At 37.1% G+C, this 23,632-nt stretch overlaps 1 protein-coding gene across 1 annotated transcript; it reads left to right on the top strand.

Moving 5' to 3' along the window:
• Nucleotides 1–3,132: 3,132 nt before the first annotated feature.
• On the top strand, nucleotides 3,133–8,145 carry LOC145996227 (uncharacterized). Its single transcript, XM_083132647.1, has 3 exons — nucleotides 3,133–3,425; nucleotides 3,648–3,795; nucleotides 6,538–8,145. The coding sequence occupies exons 1-3, from the start codon at nucleotides 3,415–3,417 to the stop codon at nucleotides 8,143–8,145; spliced, it is 1,767 nt and encodes a 588-aa protein (XP_082988773.1). The 5' UTR covers nucleotides 3,133–3,414.
• Nucleotides 8,146–23,632: the final 15,487 nt, after the last annotated feature.

The raw sequence follows: 23,632 nt of genomic DNA, 5'->3' as shown, positions 1-23,632 counted from the left end.
TGTCCGCCTAGCCTTTGTCTATACATTAGCCTCTTACAACGAATCAAAACTTTATTTTGTTAATTCTCATTGTTCACACACAAAAAATACATGTTCGTTGAACACTAGCGTACGTACAGGGGTGGCCGATGGTGTTCCAGCCCCTACCGAAATTTTGAGAAAATCAAAATTTTCAAATAAAAATCCGTTAAGAACTTTAAAAGATCAAAATGTGTAAATGCGAAACCTCTTTTCAAGCGAGTCCCGATTACCATTTTTGACTTTCAATACAATTTTAATAGACTGAAAAGCTCCAAAAAGACGAAATATTTTGTTATGCATCCTGCCCTCCAAAACGAAGCCATGTGTCCACATTTACTATTCCAGCCCCTCCCGAAAAAAAAAATCCTGCGTACGCCAGTGTATTGAACATTGTTGCAACTGAGATACAAAGGAAAGTGCATGTGTCTTTAAAGCAAATTTTTCCACGTGTGAAATGGTGAATATAGAAGTAAAACAAATCTTGTCATTGTACGGCCTACGGACATCTCATTTTTTGGCTATGTCGCGACAAGTTAATTTTGCAGTTCAATTAATACCTAGTGAATTGGTTGAACGCAAATAATACTTAAAACACTTATTTCTGGACAGTGGAATACTTCACGCTCTCTATGTTGCTGCTTCTAGAACAATGCCCTTGCCTTGCACGGAGAACACCGAGCGCCATGTTGTCTACGTAGATTACATAGTTTACATTCTTCATTGTCTACACGTAGAATGTAGACAATCGCTGTTTACGCGTAGACGCACATCACTGCTGTGAACACAGAAAGGAAACACAAACTACAATTGCTTTATGGAAAAGAAAGTACAACAGGGCTTATAAATAAAGCGTACTTTAACCACAAACAAATTACATAACAGACCGGGAAGCTACGTATATTTAAACCGCGCTGTGCTTGGAAATTACAGTACCATACTTTGTCTACAGATGGTGCGACGGTCTACTTTTGCTGTTTCCTTCACAAATTGGGGAAGAGTTCTTGGAGGGACAGTCACGTGGACTTCAAACGTTCTTATTAGCATGATCTCTTGTACCCCCACGAAGGCGGTTACCAATGGCAGGGGCTTTCTCTTTAGCTGGTTCCCTTCCAGCACTGCTGTTAGGGGTGGGGTTGGGTGTGTGATCTACTATTGACGAAATGGTATGAACAATACCTGTAGTTTCCTCAACCACTATGAATTTTTAATTCACCATTCACCTAAAATATGTAAAGTTATTGTTTCTTTTTTTCGAAGAGTGTCAGTATTGGTAATTCACCTCGTATGTGGAGTGAGATGTTCGAGGTCAGTTGACCATACTTATAATTCTACCAGTGATGTGCGTCTACGCGTAAACAACGATTGTCTACATTCTACGTGTAGACAATGTAGACTATGTAAACAATGTAATCTACGTTGATGACGTAAGAAATGTAGACAACATGGCGCTCGGCGTTCTTTGTGCAAGACAACAGTAGCAATCGCATCAGCAGCTAACAGGCGAAAGTATGCCACGAACAAAAAATAAATGTTTCAAGGAGCTCGATTTCCAGTTATTGAAGGAGGGTACAAAGTATTTTGCGTATTGTAATATATGCAGAAAAAAACTAAGCAACACAGCAGCGTCTAGGCTGCAGTCACAGGTAAGCAAACTTATCGAGATATCCATGGTTGTTTTTTTAATTGTTAATTAATACACACGCACCTAGCAGTTGCTCCCCTATTTATCAGTCCGTGAGAAATATGAAACTTGAGACGTCTGTGAGGTACGCCACATTTTCTTCAGCCACAAATACAAATTTGGGTGGGTGTGCAATTTCCGTCATATACGTGTCGCTGTCTAATTCTGATCTTGTTTTAAATATCAACACTTCGCTGTACAAGAGAACAAGAAAACCATTTCTCACATGTTCGCAAATATTTCTTTTTGTTGTGTTTTATATTCACGGGAAAGTATTTTGGCATGTTGGTAAAATTTTGCTATATAGGAGACGCCTGGGAATCGTCGAATTTCATGTATGTTACATTTGTACTTACTTATTGTGCATTGCTGAACATCGTCAGCGTGTTTTTTTGCTGATTAACACGAAAATCGGCAAATTTGTTTTGTATTTATGCTAATGGAACCTAACCTAACAGGCCTAACCTAACCTCATAGGCATACTTTGTTCCCGTGAATGGTGCGTGGGGCTACCCATGCATGGTTTGTGGGGCTAACGCCAATGATCTGTGGGGCAGGCACCAATGGTTTGTGGTCCATCACAGACAACAGTCGTCAAAGTTTTGCTGCCATGTTCCGCGTAACGTAAGCAAAAACGGGTAACACTTTACTATACCGGAGACGGATTTCTTCAAATTTACAGGAGAAAGTACTTACGCAAATCATTTTCTGTAGCGTTGTTGATGTTCGGGAATGTAGTTTTGATCCATTTTAATGGGAATGCATGTGGTTTTCTACGAAAATCTATTTCCGACACGCTATTGCTGCTGCCGCCAATTGCTTTCTGCACGAGAGCACAATACGCTCTTGTATTGTCCGTATATGCTAAATTGAACGAAAGGAGTGCTAATGGAACCTAACCTAGTAGGCATACCTCGTCCCCGTGATGGTTCGTGGGGCTATCGTGAATTTTTGGGCTAACGTCAATGGTTTTTGGGGCTACCCGTGGATGGTTTGTGGGATATAAGGAACAACAGTAAGTACTCGTTAATGTAAGAAATAAGACATTATTTTCATTAGAAATTCATTATTTCACCTAAAGAAATGTTCCGCAATGCAGAACAGTACGTTAGCAATGTAAAAAATTGTGAAATAAATCATTGATAGGTGTGTCCGGTATAGTAAAGTAGTACCCAAAAACGCATTGAAGAATACTGTCAGAAATTGAAGTGAAAACAGCAAGAAACATGCAGACGACGTTTAGCAATGCATAATAAGTAAGTACAAATGTAACATACATGAAATTCGGTAAAATTTTCGCCTGGGGGAGAGACTTTTTTAAAATTTACAGGAGAAATTACTTACTGAAACGTGTTTCTGTAGGCTTTTTGAAGTTCGGTCGAAGTTTCTTGATGTTATTACCGCAGAGTGTATTGTGCTTAACACAAAAATCGGTCAATTTGTCTTGTATTTATGCTATTGAAACCTAACCTAACCTTCTAGGCATACCTCGTACCCGTGAATGGTGCATGGGGTTACCCGTGGATGGTTTGTGGGGTGCCAATGGTGCATGGGGCTACCTGTGGATGGTTTGTGGAGTGCCAATGGTGCATGGGGCTACTTGGGAATGGTTTGTGGGGCTAACGCCAATGGTCTACAGCAACAAAGATTTTGTGAAAAATTGACATTATATAAGTGAAAACACTAAGAAGACACGCAAACAATCTTCAGAAATGTATAATATGTAAGTACAATGTTATAATACCGGAAATTAACGTTTTCCATGTGTCTCCCCTAGGCGAAAATTTTACCATTGTTGTGCATATTTTTGTAAAGGAATGAGATTTTTCCCATATATTCACTCTGTTTCACACTTTTACATGGTGAAGTATTAGGAAGTGTAAGTAATATTTATTTATTTTCATTTAATATACAGCCATTGTATGTACAATTCATTCCATTTTAGGAACACATGTGAAATAACAAGAGAGTCTGAAAGCAGTTCCAGATCACCCAGTCCATTTTGCACAGATAATGCTGAAAATGCAGGAACATCAGGCCAATTTGTGGAAGTAATAGAAGATTACGTCGTGGAGAATCAAATTGGTTACCATGTACGTAACAGATGCTTTTTTAATATAATTCTCATTAATTATTAACACGAGCCCGAATACCTCTCACTTGTTTATTTTGACACTTTTAACATTCGTGCTTACCTATTCTGCATTGCAAAGAATCTTGTAACGTGGGATTTATGTTTAATTATGAAAATAATTTATATTTGTAACATTAACAGTAATTATTGTTCATCCTTTGTTCGCTCGCGTAACACACAATATAACACGGACATCTTAACTGGTGTAGTGATTCGACCTTGACTGGCATAGTGAGTCGATCTTGACTGGCGTAGTGAATCGTTAGTGGATAAGCAGTGTTTCCAAACATATGAAGTGAAAAATAACAACTTCTGCTTGTATTGTTAAATTATATCTAAAAAAAATTCTCATTAACAAAGTAATATTTACGCAAAAAAAAATTAACACACTAGGTAGCCCCTGTGTTGAGGTATGCCTACGAGGTTAGGTCGGTTAGGTTTGGTTCCATTAGCATAAATACAATAAAAATTCTCATTAACAAATTAATGTTTACGCAAAAAAAAAACACATACCTCATCTTTCTGGGGAAAAAAGTGCACCATTAGAAACACTACGTCATTGCACGTACTCATCATTCGGTTCAGGAGGAAAGATATGCCAATTGTAGGTCGTTTATTTTACCTTCGAAAACAAATATTTCCACGGTTTTCCTAATTCTACTATATAGGAATAACAACAACAAACCTTACAAATGCTACAGAAACTGGTTCACATAAGTAAATTCTCCTGTAAAAATGAAGAAATTCGTTCAGGCTCATGTTAAGTTTTACCTAATTATCTTCGTTTATACTTAAGCTAGCAAAATCATGACTAACTTTGATTAACATTATTTTTCATATCTGATGTTTTGCTTGCAATGATGGAAAGTGAGAAATTATTTCAGTTATGGACACACGAGATACACAGACATGTGTATTACATAATTAGGAAGAATTAGTCACATGGTATAATTTGTAGATTTTTTCACACTGTGCAAGGCGGTAGTTCAATAGAAATGAAAGTTTAATTGTGTCCTGTGGTAAATTTGAATGTAGAAGTTTTCTTTCCAAGTTTTCGTCATATTTTTAATTTTACCTTATGCAAGATGTGGAACTCAATTTTCAATTCATTTTGAAATTATTTTTAAATCAAATTGTTCTCTGTGAAACACCAAGTACTGTTCATATAGCTAGCAATGCAAATTAAGATTTTTTATTTGAGATAATATCGCTGATTACAACTTACTGGCACAAACATCAAATTTAATGCTGACTTCAGTTTTAATGAAGGTTAAGACAATGGTTTTGTGCTCGTGAACTTCATTATGGGCCTAGTTCTGTGTATGTAATTCTTAAATTATAATAATATGCATGATTTTTACATGATAAGATTTCTCTCTCTCCTAACATGTATCTTTTTAGCAAGGTGATTGTTTATTGTGTTTTTTTCCTGTAGAGTCTTTAAGTGTTTGGCTAGGCAGGTCAGGTTCAGACTTGTGTTAGGTACTTTTCACATCATAATTTCCACAGAATATAATACTTTTTAAAATTTTATGTGTACTACTCACGTTCTCCGATGTTTAAATTTATGCAATAATAATTACACATTCAGAACTAGTACCTTCATTATTATTATTGCTGATGCTGGTATGGAAATTTACCTTTCAAATGCTTCTTGCTGAATTTTTTGTTATTTGCTTAGTTTGTGTCTTTGAACTAAGATATTAAAAACATTGAAAATGCCTAGTAAAATTGTTCTATTGTACTCATGTTTTTCACTTATTTGATCTTAGAGTCTGTATAATCGTCTGTGTCTAGTGTTACCAGTGGCAGCAACGAGAGCGGGGGTGAGGCTTTCCACTTTTGCCCTTGCACTATGCTAAATCTTATCTACCAAAGGAAAGTAAACTGTCCTTGCCCCCCTTCCCAGTTTGGGCACCTTGCCCCCAGTTTTAGAACCCAATCGTCACCACTGGTTGTCACAATGTATGTGTGATTGTCCCTTCGTCACCATTCATCTCCATCACAGCAAATTAACTAAAAATGGCAGAAAGTGACACATAAAATAAACTAGTTCATTATTCGGTGTCCTTACTGTATAGACTCAATGTGCAATTGTTATCTCATGACCTCGTCTGAGGGAAATCCTCTGCTTGACCTTGAGACAAATGTTGTGTCAGCAAGTGGAGTGAAGGAATTTGGTCTTCTTTCATTGTTAGCCTGCTGACAGGTTACCATCAGGGTAAGAGAAATCCAAACATTTCTGTCTTTGTTTCTTGCTTGTAGTAGATTCAAGCAAACAGGGAAAAACTTGGGTCATTCTTCCCCAGTCTCTCTACCAGCTGACGAGAGCATAGCCTCAAGGTCAAGCAGGTGTATTCCCGGACACACAGTCAATATTTTGCAATCACATGTTCTGTTACTGCACAGTTTTCAGTGGAGAGGGGAGGGCATTTCCACACTAGGGAATATTTAAAATAACTTGATCATGATATTCCTCCAGTGATTATACATTTTCAGTTGTTCTTGCAATTATCAAGTAAATATGCATATCCATGCATTTTCTGGCTTGTTGAGTTTAAATGCCATGCCAGTGTAGTAGCAGCATGTAAATGCCTAGATACCAAAGAGTTAACAGAGGAAAATACCCTGACCATAATTACAAAAATCATATCAAGGTTTTATTAAAAGTTATCTGTAATATTTCAATTGTGTTTTCTAGGATGATAATTCAGGCAGGATTGGAGAACAAAATGAAGCAACTGCAGATGTGCCATCTCTTCAGTCTGATTCTGATGCTTCAAACAGGTATTTTGATGTATTTTACCAAACCATCACACCATCTTCAAGTTCCGTCACTCCTGTAAGTAACAAGGATACTCCTGCACGAACACCAAAACGAAGAAGACATCAGGATTCTCTACACAGGTATATAGACAGAGTCAACAGTGATGAAATACAGGAAATAGACTCGGTAGCTGCATTTTTCTTCGGATGTAATATACCATTTAGCACTATAGATTCGGACCATTTTAGGGACGTGGTAAAAGTTTTACGGCCTGGGTATATATCACATCTACCTAAACGGAAAGCTTTGTCTACAACTTTGCTTGATAAGGAAAATGAAAAATGTGTTAACATGAGCAGAACTCTTGTGGATGAAGAATCTGTTCTGCTTATAGATGGTTGGAGAAATACTTCCAGCAACAGTAAAACGGTTGTGACAATGTTGCAAAATGCTAAAGGATCCCAGGCATTCCTCAATGCCTGGGATCTTACAGGAGAGGCAGAAACAGGAGACAAGCTAGCCGAAATTGTCACCCAGTCCATAGCAGAAGCAAAGGTTTTGTATAATACAACAGTTTATGCTGTTGCTTCTGACAATGCTTCAACTATGCTGAAGATGGGAAGAACAGTTCCTATTTGGCACAGTAATTGCAATAGTCACATAGGAAATTTATTAGCCAAGGATATTATAAGTGAAAGCATAACCAAAAAGGTCCAGCTGATACTAAAAGAGTTCAAGCAGCCTGATCTTGAATATGCTCTGGTCCAGAATGGGGGATGTAGAATCAAGCTGCCATGTGACACAAGATGGTGTTCGTATCGTGACTCCTATGTGTGCTTGGTAAATAACATCCATTTTATGAAGGTGTTAATTGTGAATGATAAAAGATGTAAAAGGGTCAAGGCAGAAGCAAAGCAACTGGTTTTTGATGATGATTTTATTGAGGAAGTTAGAGACAACATTAAACTTTTGGATCCCATTTGTGAACTTATAAATGTTTCACAGAGAACAGATTCATCCATCGCCGATTCAGCACATTTGTGGTGTAAACTCAAGCTACCACAACATTCTGTTCACTGTGAAGACAGAGTGCAGCACAGGAAGGACATGGCACTCACCATTTATTCGCTAGCAGCATACTGCCTTCATCCTCGATATGCTGATGAGGCAAAGAGCTTACCACATAAAACCTTAGAAATGGTTCAGACATTTTTGCTGGAAAGCCTTGATACTGAAGGCATAAATGGACTCCATTCATTTCGACAAAAAAGGGGGATATTCCAAACTTTGTTTGAGAAAAACATAGAGGATGCAATTGTGTTCTGGAACATGGCCAAGATACACCACAATAACTTGGCCTCTTTTGCGCTGAAACTTGTGAAGATTCCAGCATCCTCAGCTCAAATTGAGAGGATTTTTTCAAATTGGTCGTATGTGCATTCTTCAACAAGAAACCGTCTTGATTTCGAGCGTTCGAAAAAGCTACTGCATGTGTATTACACATACAAGATAATCGATTCAAACAAGTCAGATGAGTACTAGGTATTTTTGTGTGTGATCATAAGGAAAGAGACCATTATTTTTTATTTATGACTGTGCAAGTAGTTTTCGTATATGTGTGTTGCTGGTTTTGGATGGGTCCGATTAATTTCAAGGGTCAACTACCTTCATTAACAAAGTTTAGTGTCAAGTAGTACAAAGGGATAGGATGACAACCAGGACTAAACAAAGTAGTGATGTGTTACCATCTCAGTCTTGGATCCCGTAACATTTAGAAAAAAGAAAGTATATATTTAAACCCTCAAATTACGGTGGTATACAACCTGAACAATTTAAAATACGTCAAAAAAAGGATAGAATAGCGATCATTGAATAGGTTCCTCTAAATAGAATAAAGCACCGCCAAATTCTTTGAGTTTCAAAATCAAGCATACTACTCATTGTTAATGAAGCCAGTGGCCTTTGAAATTAATTTGATCTATCACAAAAAATAGCAACGCTGATGTGTGGAACTTCATTCTAGTTTTTTGCTCTCTTTGAAATTATTGTTACGCCCTATTTTGTGGGAATTATTTTGAAAACACGCAAAAGCTCTTATTTTGTTGGCAATATTTCAGCCTTTAATTACACTAAGCTCTCTCCAGGCAAATAGCCTCATTCAGCATGATAAAAAAAAGCTGAAATAGCAACAGCAACATTATGTGTTTGTTTTTTAACTATTTCCAACTAGAACATGCATTGTAAAAGTTTTGTATTTTTGAGATAAGGATTATAAGTAGACATGAAAATTTTAATAGTTCAACAGAATTGCAACTTAGCCTCTATGTAATCATTTGTCAATTATTTGAAAAATGAGGATTGTCTAAAATGTTATTTTGTAGTATTAATGATGCTGGAGTTGTTTTTCAAAACAAATGTTATTTTCTTATGTCAATAAATCAGTATTTAATTACAAATATGTTTATTTCTTTCACCACAAAAGGTGCATGCAGTAGAGGAAAAGAAGTGTGGGGATGCTAAAATACCAAACAAAAAGGTGTAAAAAAAAGTAACACTGCAAGAAAACATGTATGAACCCAATTCTCTGATTTCTGGTCTAACTTGTTAAATCTAAAAATGTATTTTTTGAAATGTGTACATTTTGCTATGTCAAAACCGAATAGCATGGATTCTAGGAACTTGGTAAATTTATAAGTCTGTAGAATCGTCGTCTAGTTCGGTTAGAATGTTAGATAGATTTTACGAAAACTGCAAATTTTGAATTATAATCAAAAGAGCACTAAATATAACTTGTCTAACCTTGTAATAGCGTAATAGCATATAGGGGCATGGAAGGAAATGTTGTTCTGTAAAAAATATGCGAAAAGCAGTTGGTAAAGCATTTTGATTGATCTTTCAAGATATGTATCAAAAATAAAATCACTTTGAAAATACATGTGCAGAATAATCCAAACAAAATTTTGCATTCGGAAGCTATTCCCTGCTTAGTTGCTCAGTCAGCCAAAAGTGGCCCAGACAATAAAAATCTAGGTCAAAGTTCTGATTATTTAATTAAAAACTAACCATGGTACCAATGATTTTTTAACATGAGTTAATAAATACGTTCTTCATCGGCTTGGTTGATTATTTACTGTGTGTTTATGTTACAGAAATGAAATATGTGTTTGATAATACTTAGATGTGAGTGAGTTACTTTCTTTTTCCACGAAACTTACTTGCAGAGGTTCTTTTAATTTTATTGGCCTCTGCTACCATCCACTTGTTTACTTGTTGAGAATAGTGAACGTTTGTGAAAAATATAGTAACTCACCTATGTCTTAACTACTCTCTCTCCTTAAGCTTCTCTTTGTGAGCAGCCACTTGTTTACTCTCATCTTTGATGTGGATTCCTGCTGCTACCATGTCACATGATGTAAAGTGAAAAGGCTTCATGCCCCTAAAGACCTAAATATTCAGTTTAGGATTTTCAACATTAAACTGTCTTTCATCATCTCTCCTACCTCATTGTTTCCAACAGCTCTTGATATATGTCTAGTCCCAAGCATATAAAACTTCAAGCCTCACACGAAAATCCAGCAGGAATCTATGCAAGACAACTTTACAGAAAATTGGCTGCCCATGTAAAGTGCCTCACTGTTCTAAATTTATAATACAACTTTTGGCACACAATTCATACAAGCAGCAGTTACAAAAAAGGTTTGACTCTGTGGCAGGCAGGACAGCAGATCTGGAGCAAGCCAGTGATAGCAGATTGACTCCTGACAGATAAGTAGCAAACTTATATTGCACTCATAATTTTATGATCGTCATTAAACTTTAAAAAAGCAGAGAACTGAAAAAAACTATAAATTCACTGTAGGAAGTTCCTCACTCCTCCTACATGGAGGAATTGCCCCTGGTGCTAACAACAAATTTCATTGCAGTAGGACTGACAACAGGCGATTCCACAATGTTTACAGCCCACTTTATTTATCTGAAATAGATTGTAAACCACTACATCTGCACCAGAGATCGAACACTGTAGATACATAGGTTAAAAGACACCATGCCATTGGGTAGGTCTACATACACACACGTATCTAGGGCAAAACAAATTTGTAGGTTCTTGGCAGTTACACCCTGTAAAATTATTTAGCCAGTTTCAAATATGATATTATACGAACTTCTAAACTCGCAACTGAAACTGCTAGAGAAATGGATGAGGTGCAATGGAAGGTAAAAGAGGGCAAAATTTCCATTACCTGCTCCTTTAAAAAAGCTGGCTTTTTATCAGACAAACACAGCATTTAAAAACTGTATTACACTGGTCAGAAAACAAATTTGATGCAAATAGCCATGCCGTAGAATTCTATCTTCATTACCGGTACCCTCGAGGGCCAACACATTTTTTACTCGGTTATTTCATCACTTTTTATGTCTGAACTTGCCTATTCTGCATTGAAAAAGGTTGTTTGACATAAAGGTAAAAGGTAAAGTGCTCCCCTGTGTTTAGCACCACGCCATGAAGGCGTATAGGGGGTGTGGGGGTAACGCCCCACACTTTCTTGATCCGGTCATGAGTGGGGGTGATGTGATCAGCATCACGCCCCTGACCGCCTTTACCCCCCAGGGTTTCCCCCAGGTACCCATGTTATTCGATGCTGGGTGGGCGCCGGGGCCGCTTCCATCGTTAGAAAAGTTCCCGGATTTGAACCGGTCGGGGATCGAACCCGGGACCTTGAGCATGGTAGTCAGACGCGTTACCGACTGAGCCACCGCGGCCACTGAAGCCGAAAAGTGTCTGACAGCCATTTCAACTAGGTTAGGTGATTCAGATTTCTTCTTCGGATCCTACCCAACATCTTTAGATAACAAGAAAGCACATCTCCCTATAGGAATACACTCCACATAGTCCCAAAGGCGCGAGGTTTATGGTGTAGCATTATCAGTTCAGTTCTTATCAACTTACAATTTTCGAGTCCTGTCACGGTCGCCACTTACGATATACAATTGGATACTGATGTGCCAATAATAGCACCCACTTATCCCGTCTAGCATAATGTAACCAAATTGTGCAAGGGCAAATCTGCTCACAATGAAAGTAGAAACAAATTTGCTTTGATGTGTCTGTAGCACATAAAGAACTAGGTGCATTATTTTCAGTATCACAAGTATGTACGTGCTTATTGTCATACAGTAAAGAGTTGTTCAACGAAGAAAGACATGAATGGTTATTGAGTGAACATGTACAACCACTTCACAAGGCAAGAATACATATGCATTGCGGCATTGTGTTTTAGATAATACTGTGTGCAAGGGCAAATCTGCTCACAATAAAAGTAGAAACAAATTTGCTTTGATGTGTCTGTAGCATGCTTTTGGAGATAGGGTAACAGTACCTTCGAGGAACAACATATTTCTTCAATTTTACAGTAAAAATTACTTACGTGAACAAGCTTCTGTATCATTTGTGATGTTTGTTGGTGTTATTCATATTGAGTGTACTGCGGAAAAGTGTCATAAACACAAAAAAAGGCATATTTTTTTGTTTTTTATGCTAATGGAACCTAACCTAACATCGTAGGCATACTTCGTGCCCATGAATGGTTTGTGGGACTACAAAATTGAAATTTTTTTCATGATTAAACGTAAATGTAAATGCCATGTCAAACAACATGCTCCAAAAGCATAAACTACAAATAAATAAAATTAAGTTAGCATGGTGAAAAATATTTCCTTTGGTACTCTTATGAGAGCAGCTTGCAACATTTGTGACAATATTTATGTTGTTACAAATGTAATAACATAGTGGGTAAAAGGTAAATGTTTACTATCCTTCGGACACCTATAACTTCTGAGTTTCGTCAATTTTTGACATTTCTACTTGCCTATCTGCTTCGTGGATCATTTTTTAACGATTTTTTGATCAATTTTTTTTTAAAGTGTTTTTGTAACTGAAGAAGGTACGTTTCCGCAAATGGTTTGTGGGGCTATGTGTCAATGGTTCGTGGGGCTATGCGAGAATGGTGTGTGGGGCTACGCATATTTTTTTGAAACCATTTTTTAACTATTGTAACCTTACCTTACCTAACCTTACCGGAAATGGTTCGTGAGGCTATGTATGAATGGTTCGTGGGGCTATGCATCAATGGTTGAATTTCTGCTCTGAAACATTCCCACATCACACAAAACACCTTCCAGATGTTAGACAATAATACAGGAACTTATTACGGTAAGTAGTTTCTTCTGTAGAAATGAAGAAATCTGTCCGAAGGTTAGTAAACTAGTACCGGGTAAAATTATCGCCTGCGTAGAACACATTTCACCACTTTTACACAAGAAACTACTTACCTGAACACATTTCTGTTAAATGTGTGATGTTTATTGGTGTTATTCCTGTAGAGTGTATTGTCATTAACACGAAAATTGGGAATTTTTTTCTTTTTATGCTAATGGAACCTAACCTAACATTGTAGGCATACCTCGGGGCTATTGTGAATGGTTTTTGAGGCTATGCATGAATGGTGTGGGGGGCTATAAAATGGATTTTTTTCGTGATTAAACGTGATTCCCACGTTAAAGAATCTTTCGCAAGCCGAATTCAGTTAAGTAGTTTCTTGTGTAAAAGTCGCGAAATGCATTCTACGCAGGCTATAATAGTACCAACATCTTGTTACTACAGCGGAATTTTTGTGTAAGTACTTGAACGTTAAAGAAGTGCAATGACAAATAAAAAGATTACGCCATTTGGGATAAAACTGCATATATATGTGCCATGTCGTGAAATCTTATACAATGACAACCATGAATGTAATCATTCTGAAGGTAAATAAAACTACTCTGCAGTACATGTACGTATATATCCAATATTCTAGGGTCAAGGATTCCCCAAATCAAGTAGTATTATTTCAGTTCAAATTCAATTTTATTGCACAGGTAATAATCCAAATACAAATTTTAATGCATTTAATAAAAGTTTGGGATTCGCCTGGTAAATGAACACCATCACTTAATTTGCAGTGGTATCAATAGTAAGATTACAGTTATAAAAAACGCGCTGTCCATATAATGGTCAAACTTTGCTTACTTCTAGTTTCACCATTTCACACAAGCTTGGAAAGATCTGATTAAAAGACTAATGCATATTCCTAACCAGTAACACGGTGAAAAAATATATTTTTTAGACTTCCGTTCGTTGAAAAAAGTTATATCAGTGTTCACCTAACTTCGTATTTTTTTTCGGTAGTCCCCTTTTCTATCTTTTCTTGAATAATACTCGGATAGTCATAAGCACAGACTACGTCATATGTTGGTTATATGCACAGATTATCGACTTGTTTGAAGGAGAAAATAATACTTTCTCTCGTTTAATAGCACTAAAATCATTCTTTCCTGTTGTTTACATAAAATCTATTGTCTACAGTAGACTATGTAAACTATAGCTGATGTAATCTTCGTGTAGATTACGCGTAGACAACGCATGTAGACGTAAACTTATAGTCTACGGCACAACCCTGAATTCTACCCTTACTATGTTTTGGAATATTTCATTTTAAACAATATACTGGCTTTAAAATTACAGATTACATACAAAAATGTAATGTAATGAACAGCATAATATGTAAAATAAATGTTTCAAACTAAGAAAAAAAAAAAAAAAAAAACGATTAGCCTACAGTCAAAAATATTTACCCACATTTTTTACCCAGTGTTTATTATTTTTATTTTTACATCACAAAAACAAATGCAATAGGCTGTCCTATCATTCTAATATAGCTATATCATTACAAACAATGCTGGGTTATTTTTGATGAAACAATTAATTCAAAAACAATTTTTGCAAAAAACCTGCAGTAGGCTAAATAATTGTGTTCAAAATAAGTCGTCACTCACAGATTTTTCCTCTTCCATTTTTTTATCGTGTACTTTCATTATGTTCCTATATCAACAACCACATTTGCACATAACCTTTGAAATGTAAAATACAACTATATACACATGCGTGTGTGTTCAACATATGCATTATGCATTACAATAATATTATTTATTGGCATACAGATAATAATGGAATCAGGGAAAATCATCTTTGGGGCAAAGACCTGCGTACTGTGGAGAAACATATAACAGTTTGTTTATGGGGAGTAGACAATATCGCCAACTCACCATTCTTCCCGATTGTCATATTGAATGGAATTTCTGGTCACACAGGTGCTAAACAATGCCGTTTAAAGAAGCAGCAGAAAACATACCAGTCTTCTCGATAAACTTACGAAACACGTTACAAGAAACGTTGTTATTGCCTACGAGTTGAGAGAGTTCAGTTATGTTGTATCCTGCATATCGCTTAAACATGATTTAAAAACTAAACTTCTCGTCGCAATAGGCCTGTTCCCGGTGGAGGCACATAGTGGTTCGGATTCCACTTTAAACTGTAGGTCCAGTCCCGATTATCCTATCTGTGCATAGAGTGGACTTAAAAACATAAACGCAAGCAACAGCCCTGTATGGGCTAAGGTTGCCAGACCTTTTTTTTTCCACTTGCTGGCGTGTGGTCAGCTCATCGAGTCCCATCGCCCCTGTTTTCTGGCTTCCGAGACCAGAGTCCGCTACTTCTTCTTTCCAAGTACATTCACAATTGTCTTCACGACGCTGGATAAACGCAGAAATTTTAGGAACTCCTAACGAAGATCGAATCCGAGACCAACCACTTACGGGAAGACGTGTGAATTGAAATTGAAATTGTAATTTTGGGTTCGTCAGCACTTAGCCTATTTTGCACCGGTCGCATCATGCGGGGTCCAGCCCCTTACAATAAATACACTCTGTAAAAAAAAAATAGCATCACTTCATTATTTTTGGTCGTCGGCATTTCGCTCGTGAATTATCAGTTGTTTTATTGATTTAATTCGACTTGTCGATTTGTTTTCCTAACAATTATATAAAACACTATATCTGTACAATATATTTTTATTATTTAAGTCATAGTTACGTACATAATGCACTTGACAGTACTAATATAAAAATTATTGCAAATATAGCTTGTGGAACGTTTTCGCACAAAGACAATTTTTACAAGTAAAAAGGTTGAACAAAGGTTTTAAATCCATCATGATATGTTAATTTGAAATGATAGTAAGTAAATACATTGACTAGTACTTAGTGTGGCCACCCCTGGCCTTCCTAAGTGCTTCCAACCTTCGAGGCATGCTATGAATGAGATTTTGACAATATTCGACCTCAATTTCATTCCAAACATGTACAATTGCTGCCATAAGTTCCTTCTTTTGACCTGTACGTCTAATTACCAAGTTTTTTGCACACCATAGCCCACAGGTTTTCTATAGGATTCATGTCTGGAGAGTTGGGTGACCACCAAAGTCTTTCAATATTCATATCATGAAACCAGTTATTCACCACCTGAACACTGTGACAGGTTTCATTATCGTCTTGAAAAATAAAGTAGTCCAAATTCTGTCCAGAAAAATGATCTCCTGCAGTTTGTAGAACTTTCCGATTCAGGATTTCCAGATATTGATCAGCCTTAATGGTCCATGTGCAAATATGCATCATGCCAATCCCCTTTGCAGAGAAACATGCCCAAATCATTACACTACCACAAAACTTTTGAGTTTCTAAACTACAAGATTTTGCAAGTTCTTCTCCCTTCTGCATCCACAGTTTAACTGAGCTGTCATTCCCCAGCAATTTAAATCGTTTTTCTTCAGAAAATATCACATGTTCCCAATCTGCATCATTCCATGCACCATAACGTGTGACAAACTCACGTCTAGCTTTTGCATGTGCGTCAGTAAGTCTGGGTTTTTTACGTGGGACGTGTTTAGAAACACCCTGTTTCTTTAGTCGGGATACTACAGTAGCATGAGTAAGATTAACTCCCACCTTATTTTGAAGTTTATGTGCAATTTGGCGTGAACTCATTCATCTGTTCTTCAGTGCCATGTCCTTTATCATACGATCCAGTCAAGGTGATGTCTTTTTCTTTCTGCCACAGTGACTTCTCAGTGATGATTTTCCATGTTCTTGTTACTTTTGCAGGCAGCGGCTAACTGTGGATTGATGCATTTGAAGTTGTCGACCAATTTCTCTCTGAGAATGACCATCCATATGCAAAGCAAGAACCATTCCTTGATTACGTGGTGAAATGCCACACTTTCTGCCCATTTTTTTTTCGAGAAAACACGCTCAAATACACTACACAGCACCAGAACACTTCACAAATATGATAACGTATACAAACTGTCAATAATGAACATGTAGTTGCAACATAAAACACGTCAGAAGTTGCACTACTAACAATTGTTTTACAGATTCCTGACAATTGATTACAAAGCCTTGCAGCAGTAACTGATTGCAACACCCTCTAGCGGATACTCCAAACACTAAATCAACATAAGAATAACACCACACTACGCAGTGAATCCAGACCAATACTTCAATCAATTGATTTGAAGTTGTGCAGGAAAGATGCATGCATACGAAACTCAAAATTGTCAACATCCGTAATAAGAATACAGTGATGCTAATTTTTTTTTACAGAGTGTAATATATAACTAACGTTGCAATACTGTAATGTCAGAGAACTAAAATATTCTTACTTGTGTTAAAAGCTGAAGTTGTAGAGGGGCTCTCAACACATTCAAGGACAAAAAGCAGCACAACACACAGAATTATACTGACCATAGGGCCAGTCACCAGAGCCTCGTTAGTCTGCACAAAGCCGTCCAGGGTGTCAATTTGAATTTGAATTTAACATTATGGGTGCGTCAGCACTTAACCTATTTTCAGCGGCGTGGCGTGCATGTAACCGGTGTTATCGCAGGTAACAGCAAAATGTAAAAAATTTAACAGCGGCGTGCATTCAGGGTACCCACAACACAGTAAGAAAAAAAAACATTTTTTCGTCTTCCCCGAACATGAAAATTCAACAATTATCTCTCCGAAAGCACTTCCTCTGCAAGAAATTCCTTTTTCCGCGCGAGCACGCTGTTATTTGTCTCGTGTAGTCTAGCCTGGCCTTCCTGAAGGCAGTCCCGAATGATCCCGATTAACCTTCGGCCCTCTCAGCACCATTCTGCAGATTTCTGCAAGCAAACGCTGTTTCTTCTGTTTCGTACCATAGAAATTCGGAATAACCCCATTGGCTCAGATCAGCCCCGACCACATGTTTCGGTCTGCCCGCGCTCACCCCCCTCACTCACTTCTTTCCCTGTTGTGAGCATCGAGCAGGGAGTCGTAACGTACCCAATTTGCGTTACACGGTACGTTCCATTTTGTAGGAGGAAGAGTATGGTTCAGCTGCTGGTACCCAAGTAACGTAACGAAATGCAATATGTTATAGACTGACGTTACAGAGAACGTAACAAAATGTATTATGGTAGATATTAACGTTATAAAGGAACGGAACGAAATGAGCACATTGGAACATAACGTATATGCAATATGGTATATAGTAGTATAAAATACCCTATTACTGGGACGAGAAAGTATGAACCCCCTCAGGCAGATTTGGCTACACTTAAAACTAGCCCAACATGCCCATATCAGCTTTTTGCTCAAGTGTGGTACTCTGTCTAATCCAAGATTTTTGTAAAAATGCCCTCGGGAATTTCCCGGGAAAGTATGACCCCCCTCAGATTGATTTGCCTACACTTACAAAAGCTACATCTGTGAGATTGTTGTCCATAAGCTTGTCAAAAATATGCCTTTTTGATATTGTTTTGACTACACCTAAAACTAAGGCAAAAATGCTCATATAAGCCATCCACACCCACCCACACCCACCTACACCCACCCACACCCACACATATTTACTTCTGGTCCACTTCCGGTTACTTCCGGTCCACTTCCGGTTATTTCTGTAGTAGATGGAAAATGCCGGAGCTGGATCGCCCGGGCGAGTCGTAGCCTTTTAAGCTGTATATTTTAAGGTACCTTCACGATAAAGAGATTTTGCATTACATATCAGCTAGTATTGTGAGAGTGGCTGAAGAGTGTGGGTATGTTGTTGCAGTGCTCCTCATATTTTTAAAAAAACACAAAAATATAGCAGATTTGTATAAATTGAATTATAGGTTTGTTTGATTTAATATACAGAATTTTTTATTATTCATATCAAACTAGTACTAAGACAATGCATTTTGCAGAGGCTTTCTAGAATTGCTCTGTGACTCTCTCATTTCTTACATCATAAACATATGATTTTTCACCTATAAGAATAACACTACATATGGTGTCATCAGGGAGTGTTTCGTGGAATTCACAGATAATTTTAATGTTTGTCCTGTCATTAACCACAACTTGTTTCCTTTTTGAAGTGTTGATGACAAACATGGGTCTCTGTGCTTTGAATTCATCTGGTGTGTAACACATGTCAGTATTGCCAGTAGTGACCCTTTTGTATGCTGTAAATGCTTCATATAATTTAAGGAAATCATCCTTGGACATGTCTAAATTATAATTTTCTCTGGGGGAACACCTCATTTCTGCCATTTTTAAGATATATGTTCTTGATGTTTCAGTTATCAAATCTACTTGAATTTTTTTCCTGATTATTGTGTCTTCCAGTTTGAAACAGTACCACCACAAAATCTGGCATGTCATATTGTATACTGGAGAATGAATTTGTAGCATCAAACTCATAATAAGTACCAGTGGCAGGCTTCTGTACACATTGATATGTATAAAATTGTAAAGGTACTTGTGGATTTTTTATTATATCTGCTTTGTATTTAAGAGCATAACTGGCTTCATATTCAACAACCGGGAATCTTAGCTCCATAGTCTGAATAAGGCACTTGCCCTCATCAGGTAGGGTATTAGGCAGAGCTTCCCCTGTAGAGTTTAATGTGCTGTACCTCATCAAAGCATTATTATCATTGGCAGCTCTTCTAAATGTGATTCTTAAACCACCCTTCCATATAATATCTTTGTAATCTGAGAAGAATCCTGGCAACAGGCGCATAGGAAACAGCACTGTGTGGCTCTTAGATATAATTTTATCACCAGCCTCAAATCCACCTATTTTGTAGTAAGAAGCCTCGGTTTTGGATAATTTTAGTGTGGCCAAAGCTGTGGAGGTAATGCCGGGATAATCCACTCTGTTTATAACAACACCATGCTTTCTGATCTCAATTTCAGAGAACAGATGCGGCACAAAATTATCTACCAATCTTATATTTGAATTTGCCGGATAATCTGTTCCATCGAGCTTTACAACATCAAATTTGATGTATAGATCTGCTCTGTGGGGGTGTATAAAGCCATCCCCTACATCAAGATCAACCTCAATCTCTGTGTTGGGTTGATTTAAATTTGCAAATGTCCTCCTGTTTGGAGAGAATGATTGTAGCTCATAACTCTCAATATTTTCCATTTTTTTGTATGTATTTTTATTTAAATATTAATCTCTATGATTGCAGTTGTTGTGGCTCCAGCAAAATCAACTAATTCTTCTTTTTCATTAGTGACCATCAATTCAATGTTATCTATTCTATTATGGTATACAGGAAAATATAATGTTGGGGATGGAGTGTAGATGATGGGCTCCATAAATTCAGAATTAGGTTTAAATGTTGCAATGATGCCAGTTTGTTTGTGAGTGCCTATGCCATTTGATTTGGTGATCATACCCTCAGCCACATTACAGTGAATATTCAGAGTCTCTATGGCTAAGAATTTAGGTATATTAATAGCAGTGTGTTTGATGGCTGGTTCAAGTTTTGTGTTGTTCTCAAAGCCTAACAGCTCTCCTATAGTACCCAGATCCACTGTTTCTGTAGCAGATACAATCTCTACTCTGTGAGTGACAGAATTTTGAGTTAAAACTATACCTCTGGGTAATTGAGCATTTAGAGTGGACAGATTATATTGCCCTGGAGTGATGACAATTTTTTGATCACCAACTGCAATTTTGTTGTTGTGGTGTGTAATATTAGGGATCAAGTACATGCCATAAAATGCTCTGAGAGCTATTGTTTTGGGATACACTATATCATCATGTAATTTGAGTTTCAATATTGAATTTTGGCTGGTGAGATGGAATACCCCCATGATGTTTTAAATACCACAAGGCTTTTTGAAAATCTTCAATTGATGGTTTATTTATTTGAGACATATATCTAAGAACAGATAAACACAAATGTCCACAATTAACATCTTTGAAGTTTTGAACACGGGCATTATTGTAATAAAGATTAGTTGATTTTAGATATTTTATTAAATTTTCAGGTGGAATACCTCCAAATGAATCAAACACAAATGCCTCATTGTTTAAATATTTAAGATAACAGATCCAGTGAGTGCCCTGATTTTTGTATTTATCCAAAATATCTATGCCACACTCTTTGTTGAGTGGTTGTTCTGGTAGAGAATCAGACATGTACACACCTCTAAAATTTTTGATGCCCAGTGGCTTGATTAAAGCTTCAATATCTTGGTTTGTAAGCGGCTCTTGTTTTTTTTAAACTTATTCATGGCTCTCTTAACACCTTTGCCTTGTTTCTCCATGGCCAGGTTATGGCGCTTCAATTCATCTAATTCTGCCCTATTTTTCTTGGCATCTATTACTGTTTTTGCTATAGCAGCTGATCCCCCAGCCAAGCTCCCAACAGCCCCAAGTGCTGCTAAGATGGCCGGGATAGTAAATATAAATCCACCCACATGTGATTTTTTTCTAGATTGTTGTAATTTTTTTAATTGGGGGGTACTAAGCAACAATTTCATACCATGGCCCTTTGCAAGACAAGAATTTTTTTTCTTGCGCTGCTTTTTGGTTAAAAGACTATCAATAGTTTTAAGAGATTTAAGACCTGCATAAGGTATTTTATACATAACACCCTTGGCCTTCATCCTAGGTTTATTATATACATATTCACAGCCCCCACCCCAGTTTTTGTTTGGTGTTCATAGCTATGGTGGTTCCCAATGCTGCTATTCTTTCACTCAACGAAGCATCTTTGCTTACAAATCTACCAAATGCAGAGTCTTCTAATTTCTTGTCTGCAACATGTCTCTTGTCAAGATCAGAATGTGTGTTCTATGCTATGTCATGGTCTCTACAAGCAGCATCTAGGGGATTAACACCAGGATCACCTCTGTTTAATCTATGGTCCAATTTTGTGCCTGGACCACAATACTGATAGCCTGGAATGTGTAGTTCAAATGGCAGCTTGTTTATAATGTCATTAACCAACCCCCGGCCCTCAGAAATATTCCAAAATTTAGGTGGTAGAGTATTAATAATTTTTATAAGATATCCAATCCCCTTAGTGTCATTCACTATAAAATTAGACAATTTTGTGCTTATCATGTCCATAATTCCAACCTTTTCATTGTAAAAATTGTGGTTGCCAGCATTTTCCTCCCCAGCTATCACCAATAACCTATCTACAAGTTTCCTGACATCATCAACCCAGACATATTCTTTAGGCAGGGTGTTGTATTGTTTGATTCCACTGCCAGTCTTGATCTGTGACCATATGGGCTTGATTAAATTGTTGTATTTTGCTCCACTGCTAGACTTAACTCTTTTTTGTGTGGGATCATTGTTCTGGTATAGAGCATCTGATTTTATTAATATTTCTTTGTAATGCTCATAATCTTGATCTGTATAGCTGCCAGGCCTTTTCCTAGTCATCAGTTCCCACAATCCAGGTGTGCCAGGATATTTAACAAAACCACCTTTTTCTCCAAGATGAGATTCTGAATATACAATGAGATCATCTCCCATAAATGTTACTCTGAAATTGCCAATTCTAAGTATGATGCTACCATCACGCTCTGTGTCAGCATATAAACGAAAAACCTCATCTTTGTTGTCTTTAGGTGTGCTTAAATATTTTTGAGCAAGAAGACCCAATTCAATAGGATCCTGACTAGCCTCAATTCTTCGAGGAGCAACAGGACTAGGTGTATGAATACTAGAAAGTGGGGTGATTGGATAATCTAATATGTTCCTTGCAGCTACAGGTACAAGCTCTGTGATCAAATTTTGATTTTGCTCTGTAACAGTTTTGATATTTTTACCTAATTCACTAATAGCATCAATAATAGGCTGTTCTGTTTGTTTGTGTTGTTCATAAATTCCTCGGTTCTCTGATTTCCATCCCTTAAATCTTTTTACAAGATAATCTCTTAATTTAAGATCATCAATGATTGGCCTTTTCATGGTTATTTATATATGTTTCAATGTCTAGAAAATTGTTAATTTTATTTCTATATTTACCACTATTGGGTTTTCTTGTCATATCAATTGTGACAAACCCATAACTGTCCTGGTTCCAGCACCTACTGCAAAACTTGGAAAAATCATTGTAGCTCAAGTCTCCACCTACATATTCATCATGTATGTGTTTGAGGTTGGTATGATCTTGATGAAACACACATATAAAATTGCTGTTGTCTCGGATCAGCTGCTTCGGTATTATAGAAAAAGTCTGTGCCAGGTAGAAACAATCAATGTTTTTGTGTCGGCCCTGTGTAAAGAAATTTCTAACCTTGTTTTGATTATCCAGTATAATGTCATCAAACACAACAACAGAATTATCAAGACATTCATGAAGTGGCTTAACATCTGATTCAAAAGTGGCAATATCCAGTCCATCATATAGCTTCATCAGCTGCTGATATTTTAATTGTTCCAAGCTCTTAGAGAAAACATACAAGTGCCTGTTTTTCCAGGCTAACCAGTTGGGTGCCAATAAAAAATTATCAATCATTAGTGTAGTTTTACCACAAGCTGATGGCCCAACAATAAGACATCTAATATTATCAGGCAGCAACTTGCCATTTCTCTTAATCTGCTGTTCAGGTTCTGGCAGCCTTTTTATAACATCCCAGGTGTTCATATTATCACTTTGTCTGCATCGATCCAGCTGTGTTCTGGAAGTCCTAGCCATTTGACAAATAACTTGTTGCCTTTTCTGCGGATGATTTTTTCTATGAGATATGTGTCAGGCTGTTCAGTTTTGTTGAGTTCTTCTTCATAGAACCGGCTTTTGAGAATTTCTCCTCGGTGGTCTTTTATTATATA

This window comes from Lepisma saccharinum, chromosome 12 (genome assembly GCF_977018435.1).
Source record: "Lepisma saccharinum chromosome 12, izLepSacc3.1, whole genome shotgun sequence".
Classification (NCBI taxonomy): Eukaryota; Metazoa; Arthropoda; class Insecta; order Zygentoma; family Lepismatidae; genus Lepisma; species Lepisma saccharinum.
Note: the sequence above shows the minus strand (reverse complement) of the source record. Positions and strands in the feature narration are given on the sequence as shown.

Bases quoted from the DNA above. Each gene is read 5' to 3' on its own strand.
- LOC145996227 (XM_083132647.1), top strand. The intron at 3,796-6,537 runs GTACGTAACAGA...TGTGTTTTCTAG, and splicing joins AGAATCAAATTGGTTACCAT to GATGATAATTCAGGCAGGAT.